This window comes from Schistocerca gregaria, chromosome 8, assembly GCF_023897955.1.
Source record: "Schistocerca gregaria isolate iqSchGreg1 chromosome 8, iqSchGreg1.2, whole genome shotgun sequence".
Lineage (NCBI taxonomy): Eukaryota > Metazoa > Arthropoda > Insecta > Orthoptera > Acrididae > Schistocerca > Schistocerca gregaria.
The window spans coordinates 292459278-292477562 of NC_064927.1; the positions used below are offsets into that span (position 1 = coordinate 292459278).

The window sequence follows — 18285 nt, forward strand, 5'->3', positions numbered from 1 at the left end:
ATGAGGTTGAGCACTATTCATTCTCTGGAAGACCTCACAAGAACATAAGGCCATCCTTTCACAAGGGAGGAATTTAAAAAGAAAACTCTCCAGCAGCGTAATCCAGAACCTAGCCAATTCGCTGCATAAAATCATTTCCCAAAAGGTTTACGGACAATTTCTTAACCACTATTAAATTGACAGACCATGAAAAATCGAATGTACTAAGCTGACCCCGCAATACCCCCACCAGACGCAAAACCTGTCTGTTAACAACCCCATATCTCTGAGAGGAAGTTCGTAAATATGGCATCTTACGAATGGTTCTACACTCAAGGTACCACTTAGAGTCTGACTGGGAATAGTGCTACCAGAATCGAACAACGAGCAGACTGGCTGTCGATGAAACTGAGCACTAACATACGACATCGCCTGGTTAGTAACTGTCTAATACTCCCTGAGTGGAACAGGAGCCCGCTTCCTTCCTCGTCTCTGATGACGTCAGCTGTCCCCACGCGTGCCACGTCTTACCGGAGAGTGATGCACAAAATTCCCCCTATCCCCACATCAAAAACACAGATTCGACTTGGATTCGCACGAAAGGATGCTCATAAGATTCCCCTGCTTGACCTGTGGATGTGGGGGAGATCGACTGCCCATCTGTGGCTTCTCATACTCGAAACTAAGGCTTTCGATGTCAAAGACTAAAGCAACAGCCTCCACGAATGGAGTTTTGCGAGAGGGCTACACACAAACGTTCCATGCCTTCCAACATGTTGTTAACGATTTCCCATCCAGTAACGTGTAATTCTAGAACTGAATTCACCATGCGAATCTGCTCAATATATCTTTCCTGTGTTTCACTCGGACATTGCACTTTCCAAAAATGTTTACATCCATGATCACTTCTAATATTGGGAGATAATTTTAACTTAATAATGCACTTTCTCAAATCACGCAACATTCCTTGCACCTATGAAACCTCCGAAAATATCCTGCATAATACCAACGGATTAACGAGTAGAAGAGCTGGGGAACGAGACAATGTGATATTCCCAAGGCTTCAGCATGAAATTTAAAACAAGCGGTCAACCATAATATAGCATCAACATGAACAACCTGTTCAACCAAAAAGCCAGTAATGCCCCGAAACAAACTAGACAGACTAGCGAAAGATTCAGCACCCAGTCTACTTTATGTAACCTCCACTTCATGATCACTAGGTTGGACTAGGTTGAGCAACGGCCGAAGTACTTTCGTCGCTACCTCCCATAACATCATCTAAACCAAGAACATTGACGCGCACCTGTAATTCTCTACGCTGATTGAGCAACTGATCAATAGAACTAGCTTGTTCGGCACCCACATATAGTTGCTTTAAATCCACAAGATGAGTAACCCAGTGAGTGACTTGAGGCTGAATCCTATACATCTGCTTTCGGGTAAGTTGGCTGACCTCCAGAAATTCGATATTAAAAAGTAACAATGCAAGAGTCGCTTAACAAGCACTGAGCGTTACACATACGTTGCGAAGGACGCCGGGGAAGAGGCTCAATGGTCTCTCCAAGGCGGCGCCCAAACGGGCAGCTAACTCTGCTATGGTACTCACAGCCACCTGCTGACGAACTCTCAGTACACATGAAAACTGCTCTCAGTTCACAAAGGTAGTTCCCAGACATACTATGACGTCCATGCTCGCAATGGCTCCGTGAAATACACAATGAATTATCGCTAATATATGATTCACAGTAATACATATATACAAAAATTGGTGAATTGTGTCAACAAGGGTAGAAGAGAAACCCTTCCCAACTGCCCCCCGCTGTTTGCTTCGTACCAGAACAGCCACACTCCGAGATAACCACTTGGAATGGACAAATGATGCCCCCACGGAATTTCTAAGAAATGCAATTAAATGAAAGGACTAGAAGCTTGTTCAACGGCGTTCACCGTTTAATTTAACCTACAATGTATATTTTTATAACCATTCGAAAACAACCAGTTTACATAAACAGCTAATTACTTTAAAACAGTTCTTTTAAGGCTTCACTGATTCCGAATTTATTTTACCAATCTGCAAACAATGTAACGTGAAAAATTAATAACATCTCGATCAAGATTCAAATGTCGATTAATTCTTAGAATAAAACTGTACATTCAAATTTCTTTCTTTCAAATAAAAATTAAATTCATTTACCATGGGGAACCAGCCCTTGAGGGACAAATAGATAAACAAAAACTTGCATAATTTAAGAAATTCATGAAAAATTAAAAGCCCCAGATCAATTTAAAATGATAATGAAGAAAACCTTAATTTTTTCCGTTATTTATGTGGATTAGTTGCAACAGGCACGATATACAGAACTGAATGCCTATCATGATCAGACTCGCGATATGTTAAGGTGTCACTAGTGGATTACAGGTGTGTGCACAATGTATTACGACCCTCTCAGCGACCCAAGAGTGCAACATTAACACAAGCAAGTTAGCCCCAGACAAGCAAGTGCACCAAACTAAAATGGGAGACAGACCTATGGTACAAAAATCTATTAGTTGAGGTACAAGCAAAAATCGCGTTAACTGCACACGGGGTGAGCCATATTTGAACTACACTATTAGTATGAAACTGTCATTAGTGAAACCTTGTACCAGCCCACTATGCTTGATAGTGACAAATTTAAGCTTATTATCTTGAAACCTCAATAACCGAATGATCTCACAAACGCAATAAAATTTAATGAATATGCTGACTCGATAGCTCAAGAAAACTTAAATATATAATTTGCAATAACTTGTTAAGTAGGTTACAAATTACATCACCAAGATCTAAACTGTTGCACATTATGTTACATGTTAAATCCCAAAATTGAAAAGAAGGCAAATTAGGCTTCAATATCTCACAGTTTGCCACAGTCCCAGCAGTGAGCGAGCCCATGAGCAAATAACAGCAGCATAATCACCCAATGATATACTGCAGTTGAAACTTAGCGGTCCATGGTGGGCAATACTAAATCACATCAAGATTTTCATTAATATAGTACATATAAATTCATGGATTTAAAACAAATTGTTCAGCAGCATTCGCCATTTAATTTCATGTACGGTGTGTATTTATTATAATCATTCAGAAAACAATTAATTTAGTTAAACTATTAATCAATTGAAAATGGTTCCCTTTCGTGCATTCAACACTCATTCCGTGTCGTTAACCTTTGTATTTACAGTATCAATTAACCTGAGAATGATTTTTGATGTTACTGAGCAACAGTCATATAATAATTTTTGTTGAACACAGCGCCATTTGACTGTAGTGTTGTTTATTTATGACCCAGGTTTTGGTGTTTTATGTCATTTTCAAGCGATTGAATTTATGTTATTAACATATATTGCAGGACATCAAGCTCAAAGTAGGCCATAAATTAAAAAACTTAATGTCTTACAATGCACATTAATGACATAAACTCAATGAGTTGAAAATGACATAAAAGGCTGAAACCTAGAGCGTTATTAAATAAACAATTCAGTCAAATGGTGGTGTGTTCATTTAAAAACATCAGAATGATTCTTATGTTTTCTTCCAGTGCATTTCTTCACCTGATGACTGTATCTGCCTCTTTTAGACGTCAGAGTTCGCTACAGACGCCTCCTGCTGCATTGCTTGACAGTCACCCTGCAGCTCAGGTAATCGAAATTCAGTAAAGCCAATACACACTAATACAACAGATGGAAAAATCTTCACTGTTCTAATAGCTCATTGTGAAAAAAAAACAGCGCTCGTAATCAACAAGTCGTAATGAAACACATGTACTGGTGCCTAGGGAAAATCTCATCCCAAAATATTGCAACAGGAGAGAGAGAGGAGGGGGGGGGGGGGCAGTTGAACGTGCGCTCTCCTCGATGCATGGTCAGGAACTACCGAAATTAGAGCAACTCCTCCCTGCCATCATCCCTCCCTCTCCTAACCGTAGGTGGGAGTACAGGCGTTTTCAAATGGTCAGCTGCTACTACTTCCACATGGCACCTATGTTGACCGCAGCCTCCCGTCGATATGGTGGCAGACTCTCAGAGTCTTTGAACAATGGAGCACATGGGTAGGTGGTTAAGGCGGCTAAAACAAAACGAGATAAATTATTGGCACCCCGAGGACAATTTGCTTTTTTGTCTAAAATTTAGCTGCGCCCTGGCTGGAGTAAATCTGTCTTGGGTGATCACATACACACTGGACACACACCCCGCCCACAACTAGAAGCCGTTCTGCATTCCTAACGCTCCTCCTAAACTGAGCATCTATAAAGATGAAAAAAAATACAATAAATGTCCTCTTTCCACGAAAATAGGCGCAGTCCATTTTCTTTTAGTTTTATGAACAAAATCGGTAAAGTTTTCATGTTCAACTGCAGGATAATATTTAAATATCTCTCTCCCTCCCACCTCCTGTTATTTAATTTTGCAACATCCAATGAAGTGAAAAAAGAAAACTACAGCACTGCTGCTGATTACAGATGACCAAACTACAGAACTCATAGTGATTACTTTCAGTATTATGAACGAAATTAAATGCCTGGAGAGTGTCCCTTATGTTCAAATCAGAATCTGTAAATAATTTGTCATGCACATGTGTAATGCACACATTTCAGATATGTGGAATAACATTAAATAATACAGCCTTACATGCCATTTTCTCACGTTGTAACGTTCTTTTAATTACGAAAACTTGTTGAATATCTGAACTGTGGAACGGGTACTGAACTCGAATTATCGTATTGTAAGTGCAAGTAGTGCCCTTACTCTGTGTTATGCTAGCAAAACTTTATACGAACTGATTGGGCAATGCAACTCCCAATACCAGTAAAGAAATACAGTCACTGCGAAATACATTCAACCCCTTAGGCTCTGAATCCTCTGGCACTATTCAGAACTGATAACTATGCTCCCTATGCACATAACAATAAATTAAACTGTCTTACCTTCTCATGAAAAAAATAAATTCGCTTGCTACAGGCTCAGCGGTGTTCAATTCTGGCTGTAACATTGTGAAATACATATGAAATTGTTTTGGCAGATAAATGAAAACATTTATGAAAATTCCAACTTCTTTGAAAAACATATGACCCCGACTGGGAGGCGGTACTGATTATGATCAATTACTAACACTGAATTTTTTTAATAAAATTATATTGCAAGTTAAGTTTACTATTCGAAAACATCTACAATTGAAATTACATTGATTAGGATAATATCATATTTACTAATTGGTCCAAAAACAATGAGATTTATACAAGTATTATCTACCCTCACTATCAGCATAAATGCAATTAATCAAATTACATATAACTCTGATAAGAAATCATCGACACATTGCTAAAGTGATATATCTAACAAGCCTATTTATCAAATCAGTTGACGTACATTCTGAGGTTACCCAACAATTACAAATTATCAGCCAACACATCTATACTAACACACTGGCAAAACAAAACTCAGAATTATTTAACATCCTCACCTTCCTTGCATGAAGACTTGTGCTTCCATGTATAACAATATTGACATACCTACATTAACCTAACACTTGGGAGCTTCACACAGCACACCACGAAAACTGTCTACTCCATCGTCTTTCGTTCACAGACAGTTACCTACAACTGTGCGCCCAATCTTCTCTTCCTCCAACACTGCAATCTCAGAACAGAAACAGTATCTTTGACTCTGCAGTCGTGCACAGTCAGCGATCCGCTTTTTGAAGCCTATCACAGACATACATCGTTTATAATATCATAGTTTCAGTTTAGTTAACATTAATATTCTTATCACATTCTGGTGCCACATACAAGTGTGTCCCAGTAGACTTCTTTCACAACCCTCCAGCGGGGTTTAACAAATTTCACACAATATTTGGAAGTACTTTGTAGTGTGTAGTAAATTCAATCGCATTACTGATGAGTAGAAATGTTGAGGAGCATAAAACCATCACAGTGTAGTAATAAGGATCGTTATAAAGTAACGTGTCATGACTGTACGAAAAAATCGAACTGTATATCATCATTAAACTTGAAAGAAATGATAGTGTTCAGATGCACTTGAATGAATTATAATCTGGCTATATTATGAGTAAATTATCTCATAAACAAAGCTGCTGACAAATAAATCATGTAGAACAGAATCAGTATACAATACTAACTGTCATGAGGATGGTGTAGGATTGGGAGAGGGAAAGGAAGAGTCATGGCTGAAGCCTATGAACATGTTGAAGTGACTGCATCATAAAGTCTATTTCTTTTTTAAATGAGTGGTGACTAACGTGGGCTGCATTCAGTGTACCAAGGGATCTGAACTCCATGTTATTTTCCACAGTCATGTGCAGAGATATACAAGAGGTACTCAGGAACAAATTACCAACAATGATAGTTGAGAATTATCATAATGTCAGTAATGTGAAGACCAGCATCAACACTGTTCTTCAAAGTAGAGATTCTTCTGAAATCCAAACGACATATATAGTCACTTACATTGAAGTATGAATACCAGTAATAAATTGCTCCAATAATACCACGAACAGAGGTAGGAGACTGGATTATGGAAGGTATGAAAAGGTAGCAAAAATAAGGTAGGGGAGGATGAGCATTTCTATCTATGTCAACATCGAATAATCTATCTGATCGGAAAAGGTCAGTATCCTAATGAAATTACAGACGAGATGAAGCAACAATTCTTTACATCAGAGTGAATAGACAAAAGTGGACTCTGAATAAGACAGCATCAGTAAGTGCAGCATCAAATTGCCAATTAGACATAGAATAACCTAACATGATAGAGAACATCACTGGTTTATATTACTATACTGTGTCTCTCAGTCGCCTTGTATATGCAATATTGAGACATAATTACTTAAGAAAACCTAACAGGTGTCCTTGTACTTGGAATACATGCAAATCTTAATAACTAAAACAATTGTAGGCTCCAAGTGGCCTTTCTGCATACATAAATGCTGATTTTAGTAGCTATAAAATGTTTGGGGCTCCAAGTGGCCTAGTACATGATATACATGCAAACTTTAATATCTAAAACAAATGAATAGGAAATATCAATCAGAGGCCCTAAGTGGCCTTTTTACATACATAAATGCTGATCTTAATAGCTAAGAAAACATTACAAAATCATCTTAGCAGCTCAAAATGACCTAGTTTACATGAAATTAATGCTGACCTTGATAGCAAAAATGTGTGTTAAACAAGAGGGCCGAGTTTTACACAGCATAAACATCAAAGCTGAGAAAGTATTGTAAAATGTCGTTAACTGTAACTTCATATGTCCCTCAGAGGTCCATGCAGAATTCATAATGAGAATACGTAACTCGACATGGTGCTGTACAGGTATTAGTCTTAGTTGTAGGAAAGGGGAATTTTGTTAAAATTCAATAAAGGCACGTTTGGGAGATGAAGTATGGGGCCGCTGGCAGTGTGAGGTAATGGTCGGCAGCCAGTAGGCCAGGCAGAGTAAACATGGCGGGGAGCTGCAGCGGCCTATTGCACACACGATTTGTTTGGAGTGGAGCAATAGTGAGGCAGGGAACTGCAGCATTGCTTTTAGTTATTGCGATGTATGCGGCGAGGCAGTAGGCCAGAGCAGGGAGTGGTGATGTGTAAGTGGCTGATGTATGGGAATTTACCGCTGCTTTAGTTTCTGTCTCTCTGTGACACAACGTCAGAAGCAAGGGGAAAAGCAACATAAATAGTCAGGCATTTTTAGCTTGGGGGGGGGGGGGGAGGGTGTGCCAGGTCAGTTGAGAGTCGGGGTCGGACCTGTGCTGGTCTGACAGCGATGTTGTAAATATTCTGTGTAAACCTGTACTTTGTTTCTATGTACTTCTTCGGGCTGTATTCCGCCTCCGGGGAAACAACACCGGGATGGGACGGAACGGCAGCCGGGTACTTGGAGACTGCATAGTCTGCCTGAAGGAGGTTAGTGACAGCAGTCTGCATAGGGTACAGGACAGTCCATGATCGCTTCCCACGTAGTGTACTGGGGTCCGGGCGAGACGCATGCTGTGGGAGGCTCAGCAGCGCTGAAACAGCGTTAGGGACAGTGGCGAGTGTTGCCATCTGGCAAGCACCGCGATTGTTGCAAGTTGCGGCACAGCGTCCAAGAGGGCGTGGGTTCGAGTCCAGTCGTGTTGTGGGAGCAGCAGCAGCCGAGGGCCGCAGGTGACCAGTACAACCACCTTAAAGTGGTGCTGGTTACAACGCTAGTACCGGATTTCCACTGCCACATCTTATGTCGATCAAGTAGCAGGTGTCCTTGTGTAGAGGGGTAGTTGAGGAGTTTGGTTGCGCTCGTGATGGGTGGCTGTACACTTCTTGTTACATCTTGTCATTCAGGAAGTGTTTGTTCATACCAGTATAGGGAGGAAAGTAGGATTGTCGCCTGCGCACGAGCACGATGGGGATTGGAGTCTAACATTTGATTTATAGTTTATGTGTCATTCTTTTGTGTTTTAAGGGGTTAAGTGTCAATTAGGATGGACTTTCTGAAGGTGTCTTTTGTAAGGCTAGAAGAGCCTGTAGATTTATCTGAATTCAATGGAAATGGAGGACATGACAACATAGCGCCTGAGAAATGTAATTTTTGTAACCTGGCAGGTCATGCATTACCCTGTACGAAGTGGGTGCCAAAGAGTTGTTTTATTTGTAGCAGATTTGGACATTCGGCGCACAATTGTTCCGAACATAGATGGGCGATGATTCACCGCAAGAACGAAGTTTTAGGAGTAGCGGAGTGAAATTAATACTAACAGTAGAGCCAAAAGCAAGAATGGTGGAAACACAGAAAGCAGCAGAGGCTGCGGCAATGACTACAGCGGAAGCTGTAGCCGCTCTAACTGAGCAAATTCGGGTATTGTCGGAGGCAAGGATAAGGGATAAAGAAAAAAATGAAGTATAAGCGAGGAGATTTGAGGCATTGCAAGTAGGGGAAGGGATTTCAGGTGAAAGTAGATTGCAGCTCGGGAAGTGTCATAGACCGTTTGACCCGGCAATCGTGGCATTGAGTAACCCCATTTTGGGTAAAACAACGGAGGATGTGTTGGTATTCCTTAATGACATTATCACAATGGCTGAGGACAATGGGTGGTCGGATGTTGTAATGTTGAGAGTGGTGAATTACCCTTGATAGGGGATGCCAAGTCGTACGTACTGTACCATGAAACGTTTAACAATGTGAGGGCGTTTGCAAAGCTTGAGACTGGATTACGGCAGAGGTACCAAAAACAGAATAGTACCAGGTTTTATCGGGAAAAATTAAGTGCGTTAGTTACGAGAAGAAATGAGACTGCCGGCCGCGGTGGTCTCGCGGTTCTAGGCGCGCAGTCCGGAACCGTGCGACTGCTACGGTCGCAGGTTCGAATCCTGCCTCGGGCATGGATGTGTGTGATGTCCTTAGGTTAGTTAGGTTTAATTAGTTCTAAGTTCTAGGGGACTGATGACCTAAGCAGTTGAGTCCCATAGTGCTCAGAGCCATTTGAACCATTTTTGAAGAAATGAGACTATGGAGGTTTTCTCAGGATTGGAAAACTGAATGCACAAACGTTCGAACTGTCACCGAATGGGGAGACGAATAGAGTGCTGTTACAAGAGGCCGAGAACAGGGCGTTAGATGTGTTTTTGCAGGGAGTGCCGCTGGAGATGTCACGTCGGGTGAGAATGGAGAATCCCAGTGATCTTGCGGCGGCTCTAAGGATTGCCACATACTTAGAGAAGGTGGAGTATGTGACGAAGCAAAGGATGGAGTATAAAGTTTTGCCAGCGGAAATTAAATGTTTTGGTTGTGGCCAGGTAGGGCATATTAGGAAGCAGTGTCAACGTAGTTGCGGTGTTACTCGTGTGGGAAAATGGGTCAGCAGCCGTTTAATGAGAATGGGACTGCTTCAACCGTCGGAGGGCGGTCCCAGTGAAATTAGGTAATGTGCTAGGTGCGCAGACGGAATGGTGATTATTAGGCTTGGTGAACGGAAAGAAATAACTGAGGTTTCTGGTTGACACGGGGACACACGTGTCTGTTATTAGTCAAGACTTGGTTAGCAGCAAACGGCTTGCGCCACCACGTTGTAGGTTATGTTGGGTGGGGGATAGTAAAGTGGAGTCATTGGATACGACGGTACTTCAATTTGTTAACGCATGAAGTAAGTTTAGTGAGCAGGTAGAGGTGTGACCATGTGTGGGTGGCGGGTATTTGGTGATTCTCGGACAGGACTTCAATGACAAACAATGTGCAAAGCTAGATCTTTGGCAACAAACAGTGTAACTCAAGAGAATAATGTTTTCCATGGGGGAAACGGTTGCAAATGGACGAATGTCGCGAGGGACACTTAACAGTAGACCAAGTATGGGGTGATTTGAGGGATGAAGTAGTGAAAGCAGTAGAGGATAAAGTTGGTAAAAAGACGAGGGCTAGTAGAAATCCTTGGGTAACAGAAGAAATATTGAATTTAATTAATGAAAGGAGAAAATATAAAAATGCAGTAAATGAATCAGGCAAAAACGAATAAAACATCTCAAAAATGAGATCGACAGGAAGTGCAAAATCGCTAAGCAGGTATGGCTAGAGGACAAATGTAAGGATGTAGAGGCTTATCTCACTAGGGGTAAGATAGATACTGCCTACAGGTAAATTAAAGAGACCTTTGGAGAAAAAAGAACCACTTGTACGAATATCAAGAGCTCAGATGGAAACCCAGTTCTAAGCAAAGAGGGGAAAGCAGAAAGTTGGAAGGAGTATATACAGGGCGATATATACAAGAGCGATGTACTTGAAGACAATATTATGGAAATGGAAGAGAATGTAGATGAAGACGAAATGGGAGATATGACAGTGCCTGAAGAGTTTGACTTAGCACTGAAAGAAATGAGTCGAAACAAGGCCCCGGGAGTCGGCAACATTCCGTTAGTACTACTGATGGGCTTGGGAGATCCAGTCCTGACAAAACTCTACCATCTGGTGAGCAAGGTGTATGAAACAGGCAAAATAGCCTCAGACTTCAAGAAGAATATAATAATTCCAATCCCAAAGAAAGCAGGTGTTGACAGATGTGAAAATTACCGAACTATCAGTTTAATAAGTCACAGCTGCAAAATACTAACACGAATTCTTTACAGACGAATGGAAAAACTGGTAGCAGCCGACCTCGGGGAAGATCAGTTTGGATTCAGTAGAAATATTGGAACTCGTGAGGCAATACTGACCCTACGACGTATCTTAGAAGCTAGATTAAGGAAAGGCAAACCTACGTTTCTAGCATTTGTAGATTTAGAGAAAGCTTTTGGCAGTGTTGAGTGGAATACTCTCTTTCAAATTCTGAAGGAAGCAGGGATAAAATACAGGGAGCGAAAGGCTATTTACTATTTGTACAGAAACCAGATGGCAGTTATAAGCCTCGAGGGGCATGAAAGGGAAGCAGTGGTTGGAAAGGGACTGAGACAGGGTTTTAGCCTCTCCCCAATGTTATTCACTCTGTATATTGAGCAAGCAGTAAAGGAAACAAAAGAAAAATTCAGAGTAGGTATTAAAATCCATGGAGGATAAATAAAAACTTTGAGGTTCGCCGATGACATTGTAATTCTGTACAGCAAAGAACTTGGAAGAGCAGTTGAACGGAATGGATAGTGTCTTGAAACGAGGATCTAAGATGGACATCGACAAAGCAAAACAAGGATAATGGAATGTAGTCGAATTAAATCGGGTAATGCTAAGGGAATTAGATTAGGAAATGAGACACTTAAAGTAGTAAATGAGTTTTGCTATTTGGGGAGCAAAATAACTGATGATGGTCGAAGTAGAGAGGATATAAAATGTAGACTGGCAAGGGCAAGGAAAACGTTTCTGAAGCACAGTAATTTGTTAACATCGAGTATAGATTTAATTATCAGGAAGTCGTTTCTGAAAGTATTTGTATGGAGTGTAGCCATGTATGGAAGTGAAGCAGGGACGATAAGCAGTTTGGACAAGAAGAGGATAGATGCTTTCGAAATGTGGTGCTACAGAAGAATGCTGAAGATTAGATGGGTAGATCACATAACTAATGAGGAGGTATTGAATAGAATTTGGGAGAGGAGGAGATTGTGGCACAACTTGACAAGAAGAAGAGAATGGTTAGTAGGACACGTTCTGAGGCATCCAGGGATCACAAATTTAGCATTGGAGGGCAGCGTGGAGGGTAAAAATCGTAGAGGGAGACCAAGAGATGAATACACTAAGCAGATTCTGAAGGATGTAGGTTGCAGTAAGTTTTGGGAGATGAAGAAGCTTTCACAGGATAGAGAAGGATGGAGAGCTGCATCAAACCAATCTCAGGACTGAAGACCACAACAACAACAACAACAACTCTGCCCTGAATATACACAAGACGGTTTTGATCTCACGATGCACGAGAAAATTGGAATCAACATTTCTGTTATGTCTCCAGACACTCTGAAATCTCGCCGTGTGATTTTTGCTTGTGAGGAGTTCCTCAAATAAACTGTTCCTGTGTTGTCTCCACCAAATGACGACGAATGCATTGAAAAACTTAATTTCAGCTATTGTGATCTCAATCAAGCAAAGTATGGGATGAATTCACTATCGTCTGAAAGTTATCTGTGAAGCCGAGCCGGCCGCGGTGGTCTCGCGGTTCTAGGCGCTCAGTCCGGAACCGCGTGACTGCTACGGTCGCAGGTTCGAATCCTGCCTCGGGCATGGATGTGAGTGATGTACTTAGGTTAGTTAGGTTTAATTAGTTCTAAGTTCTAGGCGACTGATGACCACAGATGTTAAGTCGCATAGTGCTCAGAGCCATTTGAACCATTTTTGAACCATTTTGAACCGAAATGCTGTAGGCTCTCCTTTAAGCATTGCTAACAGGGCTTATCACATCTGACTCATGTTGTGTACTGTTAAAACGACGATATCAAGAAATACACTATGTGATCAAAAGTATCCGGACACCCCAAAAAATATACCTTTTTCGTATTAGGTGCATTGTGCTGCCACCTACTGCCAGTTACTCCATATCAGCGACCTCAGTAGTCATTAGACATCGCGAGAGAGCAGAATGGGGCGCTCGGCGGAACTCACGGACTTCGGACGTAGTCAGGTGACTGGGTGTCACTTGTGTCATACGTCTGTACTCGAGATTTCCACACTCCTAAACAGCCCTAGGTCCACTGTTTCCGATGTGATAGTGAAGAGGAAACGTGAAGGGGACGTAAAGTACAAAAGCGTACAGGCCTACCTAGTCTGTTGACTGACAGAGACCGCCGGCAGTTGAAGAGGGTCATAATGTGTAATAAACAGACATCTATCCAGACCATCACACAGGATTCCAAACTGCATCAGGATCCACTGCAAGTACAATGACAGTTAGGCGGGAGGTGAGAAAACTTGGATTTCTTGGTCCAGCAGCTACTCATAAGCCACACATCACGCCAGTAAATACCAAACGACGCCTTGCTTGGTGTAAGGAGCGTAAGCAATGGACGATTGAACAGTGGAAAAACGTTGTGTGAAGTGACGAATCAAGGTAAACAATGTGGCGATCCGATAGCAGGGTGTGGGTATGGCGAATTTCATGTGAGCGTCATCTGCCAAAGTGTGTAGTGCCAACAGTAAAATTCGGAGGCAGTGGTGTTATGGTGTGGTCGTGTTTTGCACCTCTCGTTTTTTTTTCGTGCCACTATCACAACAGAGGCTTACATTGGTGTTTTAAGCACCTTCTTGCTTCCATTTGTTGAAGAGGAATTCGGGGATGGTGATTGCTTCTTTCAACACGATCGAGCATCTATTCATAATGCACGGCCTGTGGCGGAGTGGTTTTACGACAATTACATCCCTGTAATGGACTAGCCTGCACAGAGTCCTGACCTAAATTCTATAGAACACCTTTGGGATGTTTTGGAAAGCCGACTTCGTGCCAGGCCTCACCGACCGACATCAATACTTCTCAGTGCAGCGCTCCGTGAAAAATGGGCTGCCATTCCCCAAGAAACCTTCCAGCACCTGATTGAACGTATGCCTGCAATAGCTGAAGCTGTCATCAAGGCTAAGAGTGGGCCACCGCCATAATGAATTCCAGCATTACTGATGGAGGGCGCTAAGAAGTTGTAAGTCATTTTCAGCCAGGTGTCCGGATACTTATGATTACGTAGTGTAGCAGCCCGTTATACCACGATCAATTGTTTTGTCTTATACTAACCTGAGGAGTATCAATGACGAGCTAAACATTTAGGAAGCGTACAGCAGAATTCGTTGTGCTATCTGTAACATGAAAATTCCAAAGCAGTATATGAATCCAAATATTAATGAAAGTATATATCTATGCAGGTTTGTCTCTGCAATCATACACTGCCACTCACCTGTGACTACTGTGTGTGTGTGTGTGTGTGTGTGTGTGTGTGTGTGTGTGTGTGTGTGTGTGTTGGGGGGGGGGGGGGGGGGGATTCGCAGCCCTGCGACTTCCATTGGGGATTAGGGAGTGACAGACAGCGGCAAAGGTTGAGAATCGGACGATGTAGCAGGTGGCTGTTACACTCCCATAACATTTGAATAACGGGAAAGTATTTTTCAATTCAGAAACAACTATATCGAAATCTAATTCTACTCCAAAACATTCTGTATGTTTCCTGGATATTTCAGAAATGTTTTCGAAACAAAATTTCGTGAATTTCTTACAATTCTATGAAATTTATTAAATGTTTCGTAAATTTCTTCAAGTTTCTGGAATAAGGAAAACGATATTTTTGAATTATGTTGAATATTTTTGGATTATTGTCAGAACTGGAACTTAAAATACGTTGTACCATGTTATAGAAGCTCCTATAGTGTATAGGTTATGTTGTCTTTAATTACAGAATGATGCCAAACTTGACTGAATGCTCACAGCGCCGCTAAAAAATAAAAAGGAAGAATGTCACATTCTAGAATGTTTGTTCCTTGACAGTATAAAAGGTAAATTTCCGGTCGAATATATTGATAACTGAACACTGAGGGCGAATATTTAATTGAGAATTTTGGAGTAACATGTGCTGATTTTCAGTGTTCTGTGTCCTTGCATAATCTCAAGTTAAAGCACGGAATACACGATTAAATGAAACAAAGAGGCAGAAATTTGGTTCAGAACAGGAACTTCACTAATAAACGAGAGCGAGTTAAAATGATACAAGTATCCCTTCTTCACTATTGACAGGTAAGGAGTCGGAAAAATGTATAAATTAGTTCTCTGCCTTCACATGAAAATGTATTGTGCTGTTTGTCGAATGAGCCCCGTTACCTGGTTACCATACTCTACAAAATTTAGACATATGCTGACATATCCACAGCACAGTCAGACACGTGTGTCGCTTGACTTTCTTCGAAACACTATGTTCCATTCACCAAAATGTCAGAGATACATTTCCTCCAATCCGCTACGCCACTCACAATGCTTCATATGCAGTTTTATAGTACGCAAAGAGGTGGCTTTGATGACAATGAATGTTATTGTTTGTGCTGCTATTCTCTTCGTCGTCGTCGTCTTCGAAAGCGTGGCAACCGACTTGACAAAGAAATATATATGTACCGTGTTCTTTTTCACAGGATTTATAATATTCTGTCCATAGACTTTCCTCTTGAATCTCATACAGTGTGGCGTTAGCTTAACTATTCGCTCTTAGCAATTTCAGAAAGAACTGCTGATCGACAATGAGATGCAGAGCAGTAGAATATTATATCAGTAAGAATATAGAGGCTACTAAGGTTTCCATCTGAAATATATTTTTACACACCCCATTTTAATTTTATTGTGCGTAGCTGGATAGCAAAAGAAAAACAAAAACTACACATATATATTGGCATCACAATACGAGTCTATGAACCAGTTCATTAGGTAAAACTTTTCACATACTGCTCCCTGCGTCCATGTTTTGGTATAGAAATCTTGACCTCACTGACAATGAAGACTGTAAAATTGATGATAGCGACAAATTGATACCTAGGATTGTAGCTGCAAAGCAAACATCGGGTGTGAACCTCGAACAAAGATCACGTGAAGATAATACCTCAAGGATGCTGACGAAATCGGCCACTCAAACAGAAGGTGCTATCAAGTTAAACGTTCGAGTATAAAGTGCTCACTCATGTCAGATCTTCAACTGTCACGAACAACAACAAGTAGAGCAAAAAAAATATGTTAGTGCTAGCTGGCAACACTGTCGTAATACCACAGTCGTTCGATCAGCAGTAACGAGTCTACCACTTCATTTACAGTCTGTAAGTTACTCATAGGTAAAACACATCTATTCCGCAACTCCACTAGAAAACCTTGGACTTGGTTACAGGCTTTTCTTGTTCTAAAAGTAATCTTCCTTTCCTTTAAAGTCTGACAAAAGTGAGTTTCAAACGAAATGACACATGTGAGATTTAGAATTGTTTTATTTCTCAAAAATGTAAAAAACATATTGCAAATAAAATCTTATATTTAATAACAGGTATGTACAATGATGATATGCAGACACGTTGTTGCAGTTGGTATGCGAAATGGTTGGGACTGAAGGTGGTTACTCCGATAATATTCTCCTACAGCGAAGTTTAGAATTTTAGTAGTAGCCCAAGCCATTTCCAGCACCGACGGATGTTCCTATAGCAGATCCTGCCGCATGTCCTGTAACAAATACAAATACAGATAGTGGCGTGACCTTGTTCAGTTTGAACACTTTATTAAGGTAAATATTTACGAAATTTAACACCTCCAAGATAAATAAATAGAAATGACAGGAGAACTACGTAAACTGAATAGCCATAACATGGCTATGAACATTTCAGATAAAGACCATTGTGCCCACTGACGAAGAACTACACATATCAAAAAAAAGTTTTCCACCACCCTGGATTCCAGAACTCCTGAAGATTGACGTTGACTGTGGATATTGTATCACAGACACTGTCCCTTTGACTGTTCAGAGATGTCACTAAACCGGCCCAAAGACGTAAACAACCATCCAAGAGCAGCGCCTATTAGACAGAGGGGGTTAGCCGATCAGTTCCAGTCATTAAACCAGGAAGGAGGTACATGGCTCGTCTGTAGTTCAACCATGCCTAGACCCCGTCAATACCGCGGTTCGACCGCTTCCGCATTGTTACTTTGTGCCAGGAAGAGCTCTCAACACAAAAAGCGTCCAGGCATCTCGGAGTGAACCAAAGCGTTGTGTTTCGGATATGGAGGAGATACAGAGAGACATGGAGGATATACAGAGAGACAGGAACTGTCGATGACATGCCTCGCTCAGGCCGCCCAAGGGTTACTACTGCAATGAATAATCGCTACCTATGGATTTCGGCTTGGAGGAACCATGACAGTAACTCCGCCATGTTGAATAATGATTTTCGTGCAGCCAGGATGTCGTGTTATGATTCAAACTGTGCGAAACAGGCTGCATGATGCGGAACTTCACTCCCGACGTCCGTGGTGAGGTCCACCTTTGCAGCGCGGTCAGATGGGCCCAACAACAAACCGAATGGACTGCTCAAGATTGGTATCACGTTCTCTTCACCGATGAGTGTCGCATACAGCTTCTACCAGACAATCGTCGGGGACATGTTTGGTGGCAACCCGGTCAAGTTGAACGCCTTAGACACATGTCCAGCAAGGTGGAGGCTCGCTGCTATTTTGGGGTGGCATTATGTGCTGCCGACGTACGCCGCTGGTGGTCATGGAAGGCGCCGAACAGCTGTACGATACGTGAACGCCATCCTCCGACCGATAGTGCAACCATATCGGCAGCTGATTAGCGAGGCATTCGTCTTCATGGACGACAATTCCAGCCCCTATCGTCCACCTCTTGTGAATGAGTTCCTTCAGTATAACGACATCGCTCGATTAGATTGGCCTGCATGTTCTCCAGACAAGAACCCTATCGAACATGGCTGAACGACGTGACCCACCAACTACTCAAAGGGATCTACGCCGAATCGCCGTTGAGGAGTGGGACAATCTGGACCAACAGTGCCTTGATGAACTTGTGGATAGTATGCCACGACAAACACAGGCATGCATCAATGCAAGAGGACGAGCTACTGTGTATTAGAGGTACCGGTGTGTACAAGCAATCTGGACCACCTCGTCTGAAGGTCTTGCGGTATGGTGGTACAACATGCAATGTGTGGTTTTCATGAGCAATAAAAAGCGCTGAAATATTATTTATGTTGATCTCTACACCAATTTTCTGTGCATGTTCCGGAACCGACTGATGCATAACTTTTTGATGTGTTTATATGAAAAAGGAAGTAAATTAGTTACAAATTACGGCG

At 41.7% G+C, this 18285-nt stretch overlaps 1 protein-coding gene across 1 annotated transcript in view; it reads right to left on the reverse strand.

Moving 5' to 3' along the window:
- The window catches only part of LOC126285154 (cuticle protein 18.6-like), a 72084-nt gene that overhangs the window by 38006 nt on the left and 15793 nt on the right, over nt 1-18285 (reverse strand). The window contains exon 4 of the mRNA XM_049984466.1: nt 1505-1605. Within this exon, the coding sequence (XP_049840423.1) occupies nt 1505-1605 (101 nt within the window). The remainder of the gene's footprint in view (nt 1-1504; nt 1606-18285) is intronic.